This window comes from Equus quagga, chromosome 6 (genome assembly GCF_021613505.1).
Source record: "Equus quagga isolate Etosha38 chromosome 6, UCLA_HA_Equagga_1.0, whole genome shotgun sequence".
Lineage (NCBI taxonomy): Eukaryota > Metazoa > Chordata > Mammalia > Perissodactyla > Equidae > Equus > Equus quagga.
Window position 1 is genome coordinate 68,080,744 of NC_060272.1, and position 20,261 is coordinate 68,101,004.

Below are 20,261 nucleotides of genomic sequence, written 5' to 3' on the forward strand. Positions count from 1 at the left end.
TTCATTTTGTTCACCATTTCCTTTGCCTTGCAGAAGCTCTTTAGTCTGATGTAGTCCCATTTATTTATTTTTTCTTTTGTTTCCCATGCTTGAGTGGACATGTTATTCGAAAACACGCTGCTAAGACCAATGTCAAACAGTGTAATGCCTATATTTTCTTCTAGGAATTTTATGGTTTCAGGTCTTACATTCAAGTCTTTAATTCATTTTGAGTTAATTTTTGTGTATGTTGTAAAATAATGGTCTACTTTCATTCTTTCGCATGTGGCTGTTCATTTTTCCCAACACCATTTATTGAAGAAACTTTCCATTCTCCATTGTATGTTTTTGGCTCCTTTGTTGAAGATTAGCTGTCCATAGATGTGTGGTTTTATTTCTGGGCTTTCAATTCCATTCCATTGATCTGCATGTCTGTTTTTGTACTAGTACCATGCTGTTTTGATTACTATGGGTTTGTAGTATATTTTGAAGTCAGGGATTGTGATGCCTCCAGCTTTGTTCTTTGTTCTCAGGATTGCTTTTGCTATTTGAGGTCTTTTGTTGTTCCATATAAATTCTGGGATTCTTTGTTCTATTTCCATGAAGAAAGTCATTGGGATTTTGATTGGGATTGCACTGGATCTGTAGATTGCTTTGGGCAATATGGACATTTTAACTACATTTATTTTACCAATCCATGTACATGGAATATCTTTCCATTTCTTTATGTTATCCTCGATATCTTTCAATGTCTTATAGTCTTCAGTGTATAGATATTTCACCTCCTTGTTTACATTTGTTCCTAGATATTTTATTCTATTTGTTGCGACTGTAAATGGGATTGTATCCTTGAGTTCTCTTTCTGTTAGTTTGCTATTATGGTATAGAAATGCAATTGATTATTATAAGTTGATTCTGCACACTGCCACTTGTTGTACTTGATTATTTCTAATAGTTTTCTGATGAACTCTTTAGGGTTTTCTATATATAGAATCAATTTGTATGAAAACAGTGAGAGTTTCACTTCTTCATTGCCTATGTGGGCTCCCTGTGAATTTGGATATGTTACATTTCTTTTTCTTGCCTAATTGCTCTAGCCAAAACTGCCAGTACTGTGTTGAATAAGAGAGGTGAGAGTGGGCACACTTGTCTTGTTCCTGTTCTCAGAGAGATGGCTCTTAGTTTTTCACCATTGTGTGTGATGTTGGCTGCAGGTTTGTCATACATGGGCTTTATTATGTTGAGGTACTCTCCTTCTGTACTCATTTTGTTGCAAGTCTTTATCATAAATGGATGTTGGAGCTTGCCAAACACTTTCTCTGCATCTACTGAGATGATCATGTTATTTTTATTCCTCATGTTGATTGATTTATGGATGTTGAACCATCCCTGTATCCCTAGTATAAATCCCACTTGATCATGGTGTATGATCCTCTTAATGTATTGTTGAATTCAATTTCCCAACATTTTGTTGAGGATTTTTGCATCTATGTTCATCAGCAATATTGGTCTATAACTTTTCTTCTTTGTGTTGACTTTGTCAGGTTTTAGGATCAGGGTGATGTTGGCCTCACAGAATGAGTTAGGAAGCAATCCATCTCTTTCAATTTTTTGGAATAGTTTGAGAAGGATAGATAATAAATCTTCTTTGAACCTTTGCTAGAATTCTCCAGAGAAGCCATCTGGTCCTGGACTTTTGTTTTTGGAGAGGTTTTTGATTACTGTCTCAATCTCTTTACTTGGGACTGGTCTATTCAGATTCTCCAATGCTTCTTAATTCAGTTTTGGGAGGCTGTATGATTCTAAGAATTTATGTACTTCTTCTAGGTTATCCAATTTGTTGGCATATAGTTTTCCATAGTATTCTCTTATAATCCTCTGCATTTCTGTTATATCCATTATAATTTCTCCTCTGTCATTCCTAATCTTATTTATTTGAAACTTTCTCTTTTTTTCTTACTGAGTCTGGCTAAAGGGTTTGTCAATTGTGTTTATCTTCTCAAAGAACCAGCTCTTTGTTTCATTGATCCTTTCTAGCATTTTTTTGTTTCAATTTCATTTATTTCCACTCTAATTTCTATTATTTACCTCCTTCTACTGACTTTGGGCTCTGTTTGTTTTCTGCTTCTGTTAGGTGTAGTTTAAGATTACTCTTTGATACTTTTCTTGTTTTTTGAGGTGGGCCTGTATTGCTATGAATTTCTCTCTTAGAATCGCTTTTGCTGCATCCCATAAGAGTGAGTATGATTTACTTCCATTTTAATTTGTCTCCAGACATTTTTTAATTTCTCCTTTGATTTTTTGATTGATCCAATGGTTGTTCAGTAGCATGTTGTTTAGTCTCCACATATTTGTCACTTTCCATGCTTTTTTCTTATAGTGGATTTCTAGTTTCCTAGCATTATGGTGAGAAAAGATGTTTGATATGATTTGAATCTTCTTAGATTTATTGAGGCTTGCCTTGTTTCCCACTATATGGTCTATCTTTGAGAATGGTCCATGTGCACTTGAGAAGATTATGTATGCTGTTGGTTTTTGATGGAGTGTTCTATATATATATATCTATTAAGTCCATCTAGTCTAATTTTTCATTTAATTCCATTATTTCCTTGTTGACTTTCTGTCTGTATGATCTATCCATTGATCTAAGTGGGGTGTTGAGGTCCCCTACTATTATTGTGTTGCTGTTAATTTCTGCCTTTAATAGGTCTGTTAATAGTTGCCTTATGTACTTTGGCACTCCTGTGTTAGGGGCATACATATTCATAAGTGTTATGTCCTCTGGGTCGAATGTCACTTTTATCATTACATACTTCCCCTCTTTCTCTTTCATTGTCATTTTTATCTTGAAATCTGCTTGGTCTGATATAAGTATGGCAACACCTGCATTCTTTTGTTTGCTATTCCTTGGAGTATCATCTTTCATCCCTTCACTCTGAGCCTGTTTGTTTCTAGAGCTATGATGTGTTTCCTGTAGACAGCATATTGTTGGGTCTTGCTTTTTAATCCATCCAGCCACTCTGTGTCTTTTGAATGGAGAATTCAATCCATTTACGTGTAGAGTATTGATATACGAGGGCTTAATATTGCCATTTTATTTCTTGTTTTCTGGTTGTTCTATATTTCCCTTGTTTGTCTTCCTGTGCATTTCTGACTGCCATTTTAGTTTGGTGATTCTCTATGATGGCTTTTTCACTTTTATCTTTTTTCATCACTTGCATCTCTGTTCTGATTTTTTGTTTAGTGGTTACTATGAGGTTTGCGTAAAAAGATATCATAGATGAGATAGCCCATTTTCTGATAGCCTCTTATCTCCATCAGCCTAAGTAGATTCCATCTCTGTCCTCTTTTTCATCTAAGTTGTTGTCACAAATTATTCTGTTTTGTGTTGTGAGTTTGTGATTAAACTGAAGTTTCTATACTTATCTTTGATGCTTTCCTTCTCTCTATCTTTAACGTTATAATTAAGTGGTTGCTAACCTGTTCTAACAGAGAGTTGCAATTTTCTGATTTTCTCTATTTCTCTCCTTGCTCAAGGCTTTGTAAACCTTTTCCTTTTTAATCTGGTATGAGGGCATTCTTGATCATTTCTTTTAGGGTGGGGTCTCATGGTGAAGAACTCCCTCAGCTTTTGTTCATTTGGGAAAGTTTTTTTCTCCATCATTTTGAAGGATAGTTTTGCTGGATAGAGACTCTTGCCTGAAAGTCTTTGTCTTTCAGTATTTTGAATATATCATTCCACTCTCAGGTGGCCTATAATGTTTCTGCTGAGAAGTCTACTGAAAGCTTGATAGAGTTTCCTTTGTAGATTCCCTTCTGTCTTGCTGCCTTTAATATTTTTTCTTTGTCATTGACTTTTGCAAGTTTAACTAACATATGCCTTGGAGAAGGTCTTCTTGCATTTTTGAAATTATGTGTTTTATTGGCTTCATTTACTTGTAATTCCAGTTCATTCTCTAGGTTTGGGAAAGTTCTCAGCTAGTATTTCTTGAAGAAGCTCTCTGCACCTTTCTCCCTCTAGAATATGTATAATCTTTATGTTACATTTCCTAACTGTGTTGGATATTTCTCAGAGAATTTATTTTCTTTTTTAGTCTTAGTTCTCTCTCCTCTTCCACCTGAAGCATTTCTATATTTCTGTCCTCTAAATTACTAATTCTGTCCTCCAAATGTCAGTTCTGTTTTGTATGGTTTCCAGATTGATTTTTATCTTATTAATTGTGCTCTTCATCTCCAGCACTTCTGTTTGGTTTTTTTTTTAGAGTTTCAATCTCTTTTAAGAAGAATACCTTCTGCTCATTAATTTTATTCCCGAGTTCATTTAACAGTTTTTCTTAGTTTTCTTGTTAACTCTTTGAGTTTCTTGATGATGATTATTTTGAATTATCTGTCATTTAGATTGCAAATTTCTGTGACTTCAGGATTGCTTTCTGTCTTGTCATTTTCCTTCTGGTCTGAAGTGTTAATGTATTTCATCATGGTGTTCGATGAAGTGGACCTTTGCTGGTGCATAGTGGTTGGCTGTATCTGGTCACAGATTCCACCTGCCACCACTGGGGTGGCAGAAGCTGTGTTTTCTGAATTCACAATGTCTGCTGGAAGTTGTGCTGATAGGGCTGGTCTGCATTTACCTGCTGGCTACCATGCTTGGTGGGTCACATGCACAGGCACAGCTGTACTCTGGTGTAGATCCACTGCTCTGGCCAACTGGCCAAGCTGGTGCACCAGGCAGGGGGAGGCAGTGGGGAGTGGAGGTGCTTTCTTTCACATCCAAGCATGCTCAGCACTCACTGCTGGCCTGCCTGGGCTGCTGGGTTTGGTGGGAGTATCTATGTGGAGGCTGAGCCACCTCATTGTGGAGCTTTCGTGTGGGCTAGGAACCAACTCCAAAAGTGAAAGCATTCCTGCAGAGTCCCACCTATTCCCCTGTCTCCTGTTAGAGTTGTGTGCCAGCCTCTGTGTGAGATCCCACACCCTAGATCACTGCCATTGGGAGTGGGAGGAGATCCTCTCACCTCCTTCCAGTCCTTCCCAGGGATCAAGTACCCCCACCTTCAGACATTTGGCTGTGTTGATCTCTCAGACGTCCTATTGTGCTGTGTTGATGTCCTTGTTGGTTAATGAATATCTTTTTGGTTCTGTCTTCGGGGGATAGACTAAAGGAACAGCATCAGCCACGAAGCTGGTGATAAAAGTCTCTGGGAGAGTATTAACTTTTTATTCATAAACCTTTAAATTATCTCACTTGCTACCAAGGTCATGTATTATTATGATATTTTTAATATAAATAAATGTTTTTACAGTGAACTATCTGTAATAATTAAGAGACAAAAGTGTTAACTCAGACTCAAAGCAAAAAGATCCTACTTTTCTAGGTGAGTGATGACACATGAATAATACTTCTTTGAAAAGCTAGTGTAGTAGCTCAAATTATCTTTAGAGTGTCCCTAAAAGAAAGTATTTGAGTTCAAAATGATATGAAAAAAATGTTGTAATTTAGAAAACTATATATTTCAGAACCTCACATTCCACTAAATAACAAAATTAATTTCAGACCAATTAAAAAGTGCAATTAAGGGGTCTGCCTGGTGGCATAGCCATTAAGTTCACAGGCTCTGCTTCAGTGACCTGGGGCTCACCAGTTCACATCCCGGGTGCGGACCTATGCACCAGTTATCAAGCCATGCTCTGGCAGGCGCCCCACCTACAAAATAGAGGAAGATGGGCATAGATGTTAGCTCAGGGCCAATGTTCCTCAGCAAAAAGAGGAGGACTGCTGGCAGATGTTAGCTCAGCGCTAATCTTCCTCAAAAAAAATAAGGAAAGAAATTTCAATTAAAAAGAGTTAAAAAGAAGAAATTAATAAAAATATAGATTAAAAAGAATAAATTAAACAATAGATAAAAAGAAACAATAAGTCCTTGGGATGCAATGTATAGCATGGTGACTATAGTTAATAATACTGTATTGCATATTTGAAAGTTGCTAAGAGAGTAAATCTTAAAATCTCATCACAATAAAAAATTTTTTTAGCTATGTATGGTGAACATATACAAATATCAAATCATATGTTATACCTGAAACTAATATAATGTTATATGTCAATTATAGCTCAAAGAGAAAAAGTTAAAAAGAAATTCTTGAATAAAGCGTACAATTCACTGAAGGAAAAAAAAGGAAAAGAAATACTCTTCTACTTTCCTTTGACTATTCTTGACTATGTCTTTAGATCAGTTGAGACATACGCAAATACATATATATATGTATCTATATATAAACCTACAGTTCCTAATCTGTCTAACAAGAATGCCTAGATGCAATGACACCCAAAAAGCAATAAGCACAAGATGTACATCTAACACCCAGATCTTTGCTTCTAAAAACCATATCTACCAAAACAAACCAGGACTCCTTGAAGAAGTGGGTGATTCCAGGACTGGGATAAGGAAAGTATAAAATGAACCAAAAACATCTTGTGCCAGAAAGCAAGGAAATAGTACAAAATTACAGACATTTGTCTTAAAGACCCAAGAACTCATGTGAAGGGGCTCTACTAGCCAAACCTGAGATAACTTGAACATCAAAATAAATAATGATGACAACTCATGTAATAGCCTTTGGGTTAAATCCATCAAGCCACCTGTTTCACTGGAAGATATCACACCCAAACATTTAAGTATGTCTATGGCTGTTTTTGCCATACAACAGCAGAACTGACTACTTGCAATAGAGACCTTATCGTTCACTAAGCCTAAAATATTTACTGTTTGGTCCTTCACAGAGAAATTGTGCCAAGTGATTATATAACACACTCAATGAGACAGGAATACATGAAATTCATACTGATATAAAAAATGGAATAAATGGATGAGAAAAACAAGTTTTTCCTCAAAGTAAAATTCAAACGAATAAACATCTTAGAAAATATGGTGACTTGCCAGCCTTTACAGTAAAGATCAATTCTGAGAGGAGTCATCAATGAACTAAAACCAGTGGGTGAAAGTTCGCTGAAAAACAAGATATTTACGTAGTCTCAATGTATTTCTCCATCAAATACTTATTATTATGAAAGAGAAAGTAGAAATTTTACAATAAAGAATGTGGGCAGGCACCACCTTAACCAAATAATCAAAGTTAACCTCACTACTAAGACAACTCAACATCGTGTGCCTCCTGACATGATAACAATGAGACAGAACTGGCATGACTACCATATGACTCCTTCCAAAATGACAAACCTGAATCACATGAGTAAATATCAACCAAATCCAAATTAAGGGACATTCTAGAAAGTAACTGCCTGTATTCTTCAAAAATGTCAAGGTCATGTAAGACATGGAAATATTAAAAGAATGATTCTACATTGAAGAACATTAAAGTAACAAGGCAACTAAATGCAATACATGATCTTTGACTGGGATTCAGGGAAAAAAGAAAGGTTTGGGGTTTCTTTTCCCTAAGAAGATATCATTGGGATAATTGGTTAAGTTTGAAAGTGATCTTTGGATTAGATGATAGTAATATATTAATGTTAATTACCTGATTTTAATGGTTGCCATTAGTCACCTAAGAGCGTGCCCTTACATTTTAGAAAATAAACAGTAAAGTATCTAGGAGTAATAGGGCATCATATCTACAATTTATTCTCAATTGATTCAGAAAAATATGCACATGTATATGTGTGTTTATATTTATATAAAAATAGAATGGTAAAGTCTATGTGGTAAAATACAAAATATTGGGAAATATGGTTGGGGTATATGAGAATTCTTTGTACAATTCTTGCAACTTTTCCATAAATTAGAAATTAATTTTTGAAGCAGAAATGAATATGTGTAAATGTATGATTTGCCTAGAGTGCACTCTATCAGAGTGTAGTGTTTAAAAACAAGGGCTCTGAGAGATAGACACGACCCAGGTTTTAGGTCTGCCTCTTTGTATCAACTCAAAGATTCCTAATCTGCAAAATGAGAGTGATATTAACAACCTAGTTATATATAGATATAGTCCTATGTGTACATGTAAATATGTCTATATAATTACATTACATAAAAATGATTCAACAAAACTAACATGTAAAGTGCTTTGTATGGATTCCAACTCATGATGAGTATGCAATAAATTTTAGGCATTGCAAGTTTAAAAGCAATGGAAAAAGCCATATATGACAGAATAAGAGATCTGAGTACAAGCAACACAATTTTCAGAGTCCCACCAATAAAATAAAAGTCATAAAAGCTAATAAATGAACATTTAAAAAATGAAATGCTATTTTTCCTATCAAAAAGATTTTTACAAAATGATAATTTTCAAAGCTACTGTGAGTATGCTGAAAAAAAGCACCTTAACATACTATTGATGAAAGTGTAAACTAGTGCAATATTTCTGAAAAAATGGACAGTATTTATCATGAAACCCCTTGTCAGTAATTCTAAACAAATCAACGATGGAGGTGAGTGAATATATATAAAGGAATAGATCACTGTATTATTTACAGAATCAAAACTTTAGAAACAAGGAAATGGTATATCTTCTTAGATTACTATGTAAGCTAAGAAAAAAACAAAAGAAAAAACTTTAAAGAAACACAATTCTGTAAAAGAGTTTAAATAGTTTACATAATTATGAACTGAGAAATAGTGGAAGAAGACACACCATACTTGTAACAGTAATTATTCCTTGGATTTGGGTTATGAATAACTTTTTTCTTCTATTATTTTCTGAGTATGTATTTTTATATAATTAGGAAAATTGGCAATATTTTTAAAACATAATGCAGTGAAGAATTAAATTAGTTTCTACTACACTTGGAATAAATGGTGAAGTTCTGGGTAAAAAAATTAAGAAAAGCGACAATTTCAAAACAACTATATAAAACACAGAGGCCATGACTAATGTCATTCATCTGTGGGTTTTTTTTTCGGGGGTGGGGGGGAAGACTGGCCCTGAGCTGACACCTGTGCCCATCTTCCTCTATTTTATATGTGGGACGCCTCCCACAGCATGGCTGGATGAGTGGTCCATACGTTCGTGCCAGGGATCCAAACTGGTGAACTCAGGCCACTGAAGCAGAGTGTGTGAACTTAACCACTATGCCACAGGGACAGTCCCTCATTCACCTGTTTTGAATATTATGAATATATCTTGCTGAATCACAACAAGCATTGAGGCTAAAAGGTAAAATATTATTTATTTCTACCTCCCTTTATTCCAAAAATAACTTAATGCTTCAAAGCTATAAACTTCTCCCTTACCACGAAAATTTCTCAATATAGTGGTATACTATATAAGAAAGACAATAGTTCAGTGATAATTTCATAACCACGCACATCTGTTCACCATAATAGTACTCAGTATATAGGACAATCATAGTACAGTGTAACATAGTGGGAGTGCTGTACTTACCTAATCCCTTAGGTGTAATGCCACTACTGTCAGCGGGATTAATGACCCAGTAGTAATATTTTAATGTGTGCATTAGCTGTAATACTGTTCCTACTCTGCGTATGGTGGTGTAAATGGTAGCAGTTCCAATAAACTCAGCAGACAAGTAAGTGTATAGGGAAAGCTGAACCTAACACAAAATATTAACAGAGCATTAAAATAAATTTAAAATGCCTCAAGTGCTTATATCATAAATACACATTCTATTCTAATTTAAATGCAAATTATTAAAGGCCAAGAAAAGACTATTTATTGTGGTTAAAAATAACTAGTTATTAAATATTATTCATATTTTAAAAGGAAAATAACCTGCAATCAAGACATTCTAATAACATTTATTTTAATAAAGGTTATCTAATACCTATTAACAATGAAATAATTTTAAATGATTCAATAATTCTATTGAAAGATTCTGATATGAAGATCAAATTACTTAAAAATCAACCAAAGTCCATAATCAAAGTACATTTCAGCAGCTCAGAGGAAGAGAATTAATATCAGTCAGCTATATCATATTTGGAAAAAAAATATATTGTTGTCATACATCCGAAAAGTTCTTGTAATTTCACATTTTTTTAATCTATTGCCACAGTATCAGAATCTAACCATGTAAGCATAGAGATGACAAGTTTACACACCTTATTTAAACTTCAGGTTTGAGTTTAGCACAATTAACATGATAAGCCATAATAAAAATTAGAACTTAAACATCATTTAATCAAAGTTATGCGGAAGATGGAAAATTGTAAAAGGCAGCTCAAATTCATGAAAAATATTCATCATTATTTATTTCCACTAGCCTATAACAGAACTAAATTCAAGAATTTAAAATAATAAAAATTTAGTTTGACATCTAGAAAAAAAGTCTTACATATATATTTATTTGAAAACAAACGTTACTTACAAATCATGATATAAACAATACAAGCAATTTACCAGTCATGAGTATCACAATTATCATGATACAACTGGTTACTTGTTATTTTTTCTTCTCCTAGTCTTAATTATCAGTCTACATATTCTCTCTCTTGGAAATGAATGAATCACATCTAATGACTTCAGAATGCAGTTATTACATTTAGCTTAATATTTTTTATCTTTTTATTGTTGATTTTCAAGAGTTCCTTGTATATTGTAAATGTTACTTTACTGCCTTTTTCTCCAAATTTTTATTTTGAAAAATATCAAACAAAAAATTACATGAATATCACAATAGAAGTACCAATTGTTAATAGTTTTCCACATTTGCTTTATTTCTCTCTTTGATATTATAGATGTATAAATATATTGGTTAAACGTATGAAAGTAAGTTGCTGGTATTCAGACACTTCACCACTAAGTATTTCAGCATAAACCTCCTAAGAACAAGGACATTCTCCTACATAGATCATAATACCATTCCCCCACTCAATAAAATTTATATGACACTAGTGTCTAATTTAAGGTTCATATTCAACATTTCTCACTTGTCCCAATAATTTTTGACAATGTAAAAAGCACCTCCTACTTTATTATCTATTTATTAACATTATCTATGAAGACCATTTAACAAAATCTTTAATTTTGATATCATCAAATACATTAATTTTCCTCCCTAAGGAGAAAAGTATTGAAGGTCTTATTTAAGAAGTTTTTGGCTATCCCCAAATTGCAAAGGTATCCTTCAACAATTTCTCCTGTTAGTTTTATAGTTTCACCTTTCAAATTTAAGTCAAATCTAAGTGTGGTTCACCCTTGTGAAGGGTAAGAAGTAGGGCTTCAACTTTTCTTTTTTCCCCACAATCATTACCATTATCTAGTTCCAGAACTTTCTCATCACTCCAAAAGGCAGCTTCATTTTTAACTATAGTTTATTTCAATATTTACATATTTAATATTTTGATTTCTGATACTGCATAGTACAACTTCTTTGGACTGACTATAAAATAAGCTGAGAAATCCAAATATTTTCTACTAGATAGGTTAGATTCAATAACTATAACATTACATTGAAATAAAATAAATGACAATAAAAATGTATACCTTTGCAGGTGTATGTATCCAGATGGCTGGGTTGAATAAAATGTGATCACAAAGCTGCTTCAGCAAAGGTGCCCCATGAGATAATCCATCAAGGTACTTTGCGAAGGATAAAAACTGCTCCAGGACAGCTCTAGTTATATGAACTCGTGATGACTAAAGAAAAATGAAACAGAAATTCGAGCTAAAAATATCCAGATTAGCAAATGGTAAAATCACTGACTGAGAATAAGTACATACGAATTTTTCATATGCTATCTCTAATACCATAAATATAAAATATATTTTAATTATTTCCTCTGCTATTCAAAATTTAATTATATTTAGAAACCTAGAATTTTAAGATAATTCTCTAATCAACAGTTTGTTATCTAAAGTCTTTTCCAGGACAACTGCAGATAAATAACAGGCTAAATAATGCCACTCTCAACTAAAGCTGAAGAAATAAATTATGAATAAGAATGGTTTCATTCCAGTTTTGTAGTAATTTACTAACAAGAAGAGACCTTAGACAAAGAAAATTAAAATGGAGTACAATTACTGTCATGAGAATATACACACATACAAAGATGTTCGGAAAAAGAAGTGCTTTCACTAGCTTCAAACCAAAGTGAAAAGAAATTGATGCTACCATTCTGCTGCATCTTTTCTTTCAAAAAGTCAAAAATGAGTTGCAGAATGACAAATGGAATATATCTTGCTTAGCATAAACGTTTCTGACCTATCCACAGTATTTGAAAAGCAGATCTCACTTTCCTGGAAATACTATCCTCAGGTGGCTTTCATGACCCTCAGATTACTACTTAGTGTTCTTTGCTTAAAAGAATGCAAACAGCTGAAGATTACTCTCTTCAGAATTACTCTCTGCCTGGATGATATTTTATGCTTCCACAGCTTCATATAACATTATCCCTATTCTGAGTACTCCCATCAAGAATTTTCAACTGCCATTACCAATACATAACCTATTACCAATGGTATTTAGGTAAAGGATAGACCTTCCAAAATTCAAACCAAACCTTAAAGCCGCACTTCCCATACAGTAGCCAGCCACTAGCCATATGTGGCTACTGAGCCCCTGAAATGTGGCCAGTCCTAAGTGATATGTGCTGTAAGTATGCACACACTGGATTTTCAAAGTTTAGAATGGAAAAAATAATGCAAAATATCTATTCCTTTTTTTAATTGAGTATATGTTGAACTGATAATATTTTGGATATACTAGTTTAAATAAAATACACTATTAAGATTAATTTCACCTACTCCTTTTTACTAGAAAATTTTAAATAGCATATAAGGCTTGCATTGTATTTTAATTGGACACTGCTACCCTAGAGTATAATTTCAGATGAAAATATTATAGAGGAAATGCTGTTCATAAAAGGTAATAATTCAAACTCAAATGTCAAAAAATACATCTTCCTACACAAATCCTTTCTTCCTTATCTAGTGATTCTTTTTGTAGTATCACCATCCTCCCTAGAGTAAAGAATCACCTATCACTCAACCCTCAAGCATAGGTCATATGGCACCTTAATCTCCAGTATCCACCGATTGAAGTCTAAAATATCAGAATAGGATGATTAAGGTCTAAAAGGGACTAAACTGTCTTACCAATTTTACTTCCTACATGATTCACTTACATTCATCATGCTCATAATAAGGCCCACTCAATACATCTGACCTAACCATGCCACACATTTTCATACTTCTACATAAGGGGTCACAAACTCAAATGATTACAATATCCAAGTAGTTAACAACAATGTACGAATTAGAGTAGGCGACCATAAAGAGTAGTGAAGACTACTCAAGGTACCTAAAGGAAATAAAATTCAAAACTAAAAAACTTTTCACTGAACCAAACAAAGTATTTCTTTGGGCCAATTTCACCTCCACAACACCAGTTTGCTTTACCTGCTTTCTCTATCATACTTTCTCCAGTTGTAAAACCCTTGCATCCATTTTCTTTACATTTTCCTTAACAGTAGAGCTCAATACTTTTCATTTAGTCATTCAAGAAAAAAGTATGTTGAATACTTACTATTTGCCAGGCATTCTCCTTGGCACTGTGGAAAGAGCAGTTAACAAAACTCAAAAAAGTCCTTTCCTAATAGAATTTACATTCTAAAGGGGGAGGAGAAGGCAGGGAGATACAATAAATAAAATTAAAAAGGTAAAACATGTCATGTTAAATGTTAATAAGTGCATGAAAAAGCATGGAGTGGATAGAAAATTTGGAGAAGGGTGGTCAAGAGAAGGTTTCACTGAGAAGGTGGCATTTAATTAGTAGGTTTGTGTATTTCACAAAACACCAATGCTTTGACTACACATAACCAACAGTCCTCCAAAATTCAAACCAAGCCTTACACCATCACTTCACATGAAAATTTTACAAGAAGATGAAGGAAATGGTCTTAACAAACAGCTGTTATTAAAGGGTGGGGAAGGGGACAAAAACAAATGAATATTTCAGTAAAAAATAAAGCAAAGATTGAGTACTCATTTTAAAGAACTTTAATAAAAAGAAGACAATATTCTTAAATCTAAAATATTTTATTCATGGACGGAGAATAAAATTAAAATAAGAGATCATGGTTATTTAAAGTTTCAGCCAACTTCTTCACTAAATATAATTTTACATAGCTTATCTCATACATTCTATTTTTATTCAGTAATACTGATTTTAAAAAGATTATCTGATACATTCTACTTTTATGCCTAAATCTCTGAAATAGAAGTCAGATCCTATTCTTAAACAAAAATTCTCAGAGATCAGATTTTATCCTATAAAAATTGGCATTTGTTTATAAAGAACACTAAAGTGATATAAAACCAAATTGACCATTATGAATATATTCAATTGAGGAAGTAAGTTGGAAAACAAGTTTTTAACTTGCTCCATGTTATTAAAATACATGCTATAAGTATCACATGAAGCCTTCCATGGTACTAAAAAAAAACATGTCAGTTGTTTTTTCATAGCAGTTAATGCTGCCGGGTATTAGTTTTTAATTCTAAAGCTGATCTTTAGGAAATACTTTTCTGAAACTGTGTTTTTTAATTGGCCCACTCAAAATTCTACTAGGCATAAAATGAATGTCTCTTGAATAGCATGTTACCTTTACCTATAAGTAGTACTTATTCTTTCCGCCTTGTATTACTGTTAGTTCTTCACATATCTTTCTTTCCTGATATAAAAAAGGATACTGTCATTCATCTTTTATCTGTCTGGCGCCCGCCATAATTCCTCAGTAAATGTTTAACTGAATTCATATCAAATTCAAGAACAGAGAAAGAATAGAACAGATCAGACGAAACACAGATTAGGAGAGGATGAAAGAAGAGATCTAATTCTGTTTTAATATGTTTACTTTGATCGCTTTACAATATTTTTTTATTTTGATATTTGCTTTCATTTTCTCAAGTGAAATTATTTTAAAAAGAGATTTATACTTGATAGTTTATAGCTATAAATCTATAAAATACAAGCTCTGGAATTTAAACTATATGACATTACTTTTGCGTGGTGACTGAATACATAATTTGTATGAAGTACTATATGAGATGTGACTAAATGTATTTGGAAGTAGAATCTGAGAAGCTAGAAAAAACAATTATATTATAACATCTAATCCAGAAGTAACTAAACCAAATAGGAGAAATGGATGTTATAAGTAAAAAAATTTGTACTACTCAGTAAAAAGAAGTCTTTCCCACATTTAAAGTAGCCCAAAATGGAATGGATTGCCAGAAATGTTCATTTTTATTGCACAAACCATTCTATAGATATAGCATATGCATTATGTATTAAGTAAATTGTGAAATATTATTTTAATTAGTACATCATAAAGTAGTTGATCTTCAATATCCATTTCATTCCACTCCTCTCAGGACACCAAGATTGAGCTCCAAATAGTCTAATCCAGTATGAATCACTTGTGTGTTGGAGTTGTTTGGGTGGGGGCAGGGACAGAAAATGATTAGCTCAGAGACCCCACATTAAAATTTTCATGGCAACTATTGGTTCAAAGTAAACAGGACCTAAGCTGATCAATCAAATTGGAGGGAAGGATCTTGTTCAGTAATTAGGAGAAAGGAACTCTCTTTCTCTCCACTCAGACATAAAGGCCTATAGCACCAAGTCCACCTGGCAACCTTCTTACGGCCACAAAGGAGAGTAGCTATAGAGTAAATCACCACTGTAGGTGGCAAAGTAAAGATACAGGAAAAACCTGGGTCTTTGATGATATAATTGTTACTCAACCCAACTCTGAACCCACACTTACTGGATATGTTTTGCGAGCTGTACCAATCCACTCTCCAATATTCCATCCTATTTCTATGCTGCCTTGGGAGGCTCCCTCACCTACTGACTTCCAGTTGAGTTGACTAGTTGGAAACACCAGCAGAAAATTAGAGGACAGGAAGAAAATGAAGTTGGGTTATTTATTTCCCTGGCTTAATCCCTTCCAGTCAATATCCTATATTCCTTCATTGAAAACCACAATCTAGGCAGGTACAATTCTCCTATACTACAATAACTTACTCTTTGAATTATGCTAAATGCTCACTCTTCTCATCTCTTCAAACCTTGCTGACTTCCCTTAACAACGCACACAACTTTTTAAAGATCCTCGTATTAAACTCTTCTCATTAACTGAGTTGAGTGTGACACGGGTTTCCTTCCAGGACTATGACTGTAAGCAACCTAACGCTAGACTTCCAGTCACATTAGAAAGCATATTTCTTCAATGTTGAAGTTACTTTGAACCAAATTTTTTATTAACCATAACCAAAAATATTGAATACATCAGATAACCTCTAAGTTCTGTTCAAACTCATATTTTGGCAAAATAAAACAAAACAAAAATACCTTAAAAGTTTTTCATGAAACAGTCTCAATGTGATAAATAAGAAGGCCTCTCATTAGACTACCTTCTGTGATAACTAACTTACACCTAAGATAAGAAGATAGAGCTGAGAGACAATCATTAACTTGTTATTAGTTGATGATAAAATAGAAATGGAACCTTTATTATTTATGCTACTCACCTGGCAGCTAACTGTTTAAAAATAAAACAGTGTGAACATTCAACTGAGAAAGCTGAAACAGGTATTCCTTTTAGGTAATCAGACAAGCATACAAGTGCTTTTCGTTTATTCGGTTCAACAAATATTTATTGAGACAGGCATTCTCTTAGGTGCAGATACATCTTGAAGATACAGCAGTAAGGTGAGAAAAAAAAAGATACTGTCCCTGCTTTCATGAGGCTGAAGCCTACATTCTAGTGAAAGGAGGCAGAAAATAAACAAGTGAAAAACATGTCAGGATGGTGCTGTAAAAAATTAGCAGAGTAGGGAGACAGTCAGTGATGATTAAGGAAGAGCTACTATTCTACTTAGAGGGATCAGAGAAGACTTCTAAGGTGTCATAAGCAAAACCCTGAATGAAGTATAGAATCAAGCCATGTGGATATCAACAGAAAGAATGATTGAAGCAATGTGAAAAGAAAATGCAAAAGTTCTGAGATGAGCTCATGCTTACCATTTTAGTTTTTAAGGGAAGGGCAAAAAGGCCTCTGTATGGCCAGTGTGGCTGCAACAGCAAAAGTAAGCAGGAGAATGGTAAGAGATGATGTCAGAGATAAGGGACTTGTGAATTTACTCTGAGAAGGATAGGGTAGTTGGATCTGGCACATTTTAGGAGGACTAGTCTGACTGCAAGTGAAAAACAGACTATGGGTAACCAATGGTGAAAGACGACCAAGGGTTTGAACTAAGATGATATCAATGGACATAGAAAGGAGTAGAGTAGGAAGTAGGAAGTAGTCACTGATTCTGAATACAGTTTGATAGTAAGACAACATAATTTGCTGAGACTATAGATTTAGGGCATGAAAAAGAAGAGTCAAAAAGTATTAATATTTTTGTTATGAACTACTTGTTGAATGGTAATGCTTTTAAATAAGATAGAGAAGACTGAGGGGTGAAAGATCTGAGAAAAAAAATAAAAAGTAACAATTTGGATAATGTAGGTTTATGAAGCTTATTAGACATCCAAGTGGAGCTGAATATGGGAGATTGAAGTTCAAAGAAGAGGTTGTGGTTGGAGACATGCATTTGAGAACAACTAGTATTTACAGGATAATGAAAGCTAAGGGAATGGTAAGCTCAATTAGAATAAAGTGTAAACAGAAACGGGAAAGATTTCCAGAATTAAGCATTAGGATACCAGTCTTTAGAATTCAGAAAGAAGAGGAGGAACTACCAGCAGAGAATAAAAGGAGGCCAAGGAAGTAGGAAGAAAACAAAGAAAGAATGCTGTCACAAAATACAATTGAAGAAAGCACTTCAGGAAGGAAAGAAGGTTAAACTGAAATGTTGTTAACAGGTCAAATAAGATGAAGACTGAGAACCACAAGATTTAAGAGTACAAAGGCTATTGGTGCTACTGACATGAGCCATTTTAAAAGAAGTATAAGGATGAAAGCCAGACTGGAATGGGGATGGATCTAAGACTACACAGAATTCCAGGACTATAAGAATGATTTAACATTTGAAAATCAATTAATGTAATTCACTAAGAAAAAGTGTAGAGACATCATAATTATTTCAAATAATGCAGAAAGAGCATTTGATAAAATTCAGCACCCGTTTATGATAAAGAAAACTCTTAGCAAACTTGAAATACAGTTTCTTAATTTCATTTAAAAACCTAGGGGCCGGCCCCGTGGCCAAGTGGTTAAGTTTGCGTGCTCCACTGCCGCCGCCCAGGGTTTTGCCGGTTCGGATCCTGGGCACGGAGATGGCACCACTCAGGCCACGTTGAGGCGGCGTCCCACATACTAAAACTAGAAGGACCCACAACTAAAATATCTACAACTAAATACTGGAGGGATTTGGGGAGAAAAAGCAGAAAGAAAAAAAAAAGATTGGCAACAGTTGTTAGCTCAGCTGCCAAACTTTAAAAATAAATAAATAAATAAAAATAAATAAAAATCTACAAAAAGTAATCTACAGCACATATCATACACAGTGGCTAATTATCGAAAGCTTTGCCCATGAGATCTGGAATAAAATAGGGATGGCCACTATTATAACTTCTGCTTGACTCTATACTAGAAGTCTTAGTGCAATAAGACAAGGAAAAAAAATTTTTAAATAAATATTAGGAAAAAACATTGTCATTCTCAGACAGTATGATCTTCTACAAAGAAAATTTTTTTAAAAATCTACAAACTACTAGAATTAATAGAGGAATAGCAAGATTGGTATACAAAAGGTCAATATAAAGACCAATAATATTTCTATGTACCAGATGTAAAGATGTCAATATAATAAAATGAAAATCCTAGCATTTTTTAGTGGAAATTGAAATGCTGATATATATGTTAATACAAAGACCCAAGAATAGCCAAGGCAATCTTAAAGAACAATGAAGCTAGATAACACACTATGAGATATCAAGATGTACTAAAAAGCTACACAAATTAAGATAGTGTTACACTGCCTCAAAGGTAGAAAAAAAAAACCCACAATAGATAAGATTCTCTAAGTGATCCCATTTAAATATGGTCACCAGATTTGAGGCAAAGATTACACTGCAATGAAGTAGAAAACCATCTTTTCAATAAATGGTACTGCGCCAGCTAGATACATATACAGAAAAGAAAACCCTTATATCTTACATATAACCTTGTATCTCACACCATACACAAAATTCAATTCCAGATGGGTTATAAATCTAAGTGTGAAAAGTGAAAAAAAAATTTGAGAAGAAAACAGAATAGTCTCATGGCTTTTGGATACACAGGATTCAAAACGGGCAAATTATAAAAGAAACTGAAAATTTAACCTATATTAAAATTAAGGACTTCTATTCACCAAAAAACACCATTAATAGAGTGAAAAGGCAAGCCACAAAGGAAGAGATATTTGCGATACACATCCAAGAGAGGACTTATATTCAGGATATATACAGAATTTCCACAAATCAGTAAGAAAATGACAGAGACAACCCAAATAATAAAGGGCAAACACTTTGAATAGGTATTTAACAAAAGAGGATAACCAAAAGGAGAATTAAATGCATGAAAATGGTCAACTTAAATTGTCATGAGGGAAATGCAAGTTAAAACATAATGTGATCCACAGAATGGAAGACTATCTTTGCAAATCACATATCTAATAAAGAACTAATATATAGAATTAAAAACTCATACAACTCAATAACAAAATGACAAATATCCCATTTTTTTTAAATAGGCAAAAGTTCTGAACAGACATTTCTCCAAAGAAAATATACAAATAGCCAAAAAGCACATGAAAAGATGCTCAGCATCATAAGACATCACAGAAATGCAAATAAAAAATGACATGCCATTTCATAACCACTAGGATGGCTAGAATAAAAAAGACAGACAATAACAACTGTTGGCAAGGATGGGAAAAAACTGGAAACCTCATACACTGCTGATGGGGATATAAAATGGTAGAGCCACTTTGGAAAACAGTCTAGCATTTTCTCAAATGGTTAACATAGAATTCCTATAGGACTCAGCAAATCAATTCATAGGTATCTACCCAAGAGAATCAAAAACATATGTGCGCATAAAAACTTGCACATGAACATTCATAGCAGCATTATTAATAATAGCCAAAAGATGAAAACAACACAAATGTTTACTGACAGATGAATAAATAAATGTCGTATGCTTATAATGGAATATTATTCACCACAAAAACGGAATGAAGATCTGACACATGCTACGACATGGATGAATCTTCTAAACATTATGCTAAGTGAAATAAGCTAG

The 20,261-nt window shown here is 33.7% G+C and overlaps 1 protein-coding gene across 10 annotated transcripts in view; it reads right to left on the reverse strand.

The window, feature by feature from the left end:
* The window catches only part of NBEA (neurobeachin), a 679,748-nt gene that overhangs the window by 511,620 nt on the left and 147,867 nt on the right, over positions 1-20,261 (reverse strand). For all 10 annotated transcript variants that reach the window (XM_046664612.1, XM_046664614.1, XM_046664615.1 and 7 more), the window contains 2 exons: positions 11,446-11,598; positions 9,385-9,553 (listed from right to left, as the gene is read on the reverse strand). In XM_046664612.1, coding sequence (XP_046520568.1) covers positions 9,385-9,553; positions 11,446-11,598 — 322 coding nt within the window. The remainder of the gene's footprint in view (positions 1-9,384; positions 9,554-11,445; positions 11,599-20,261) is intronic.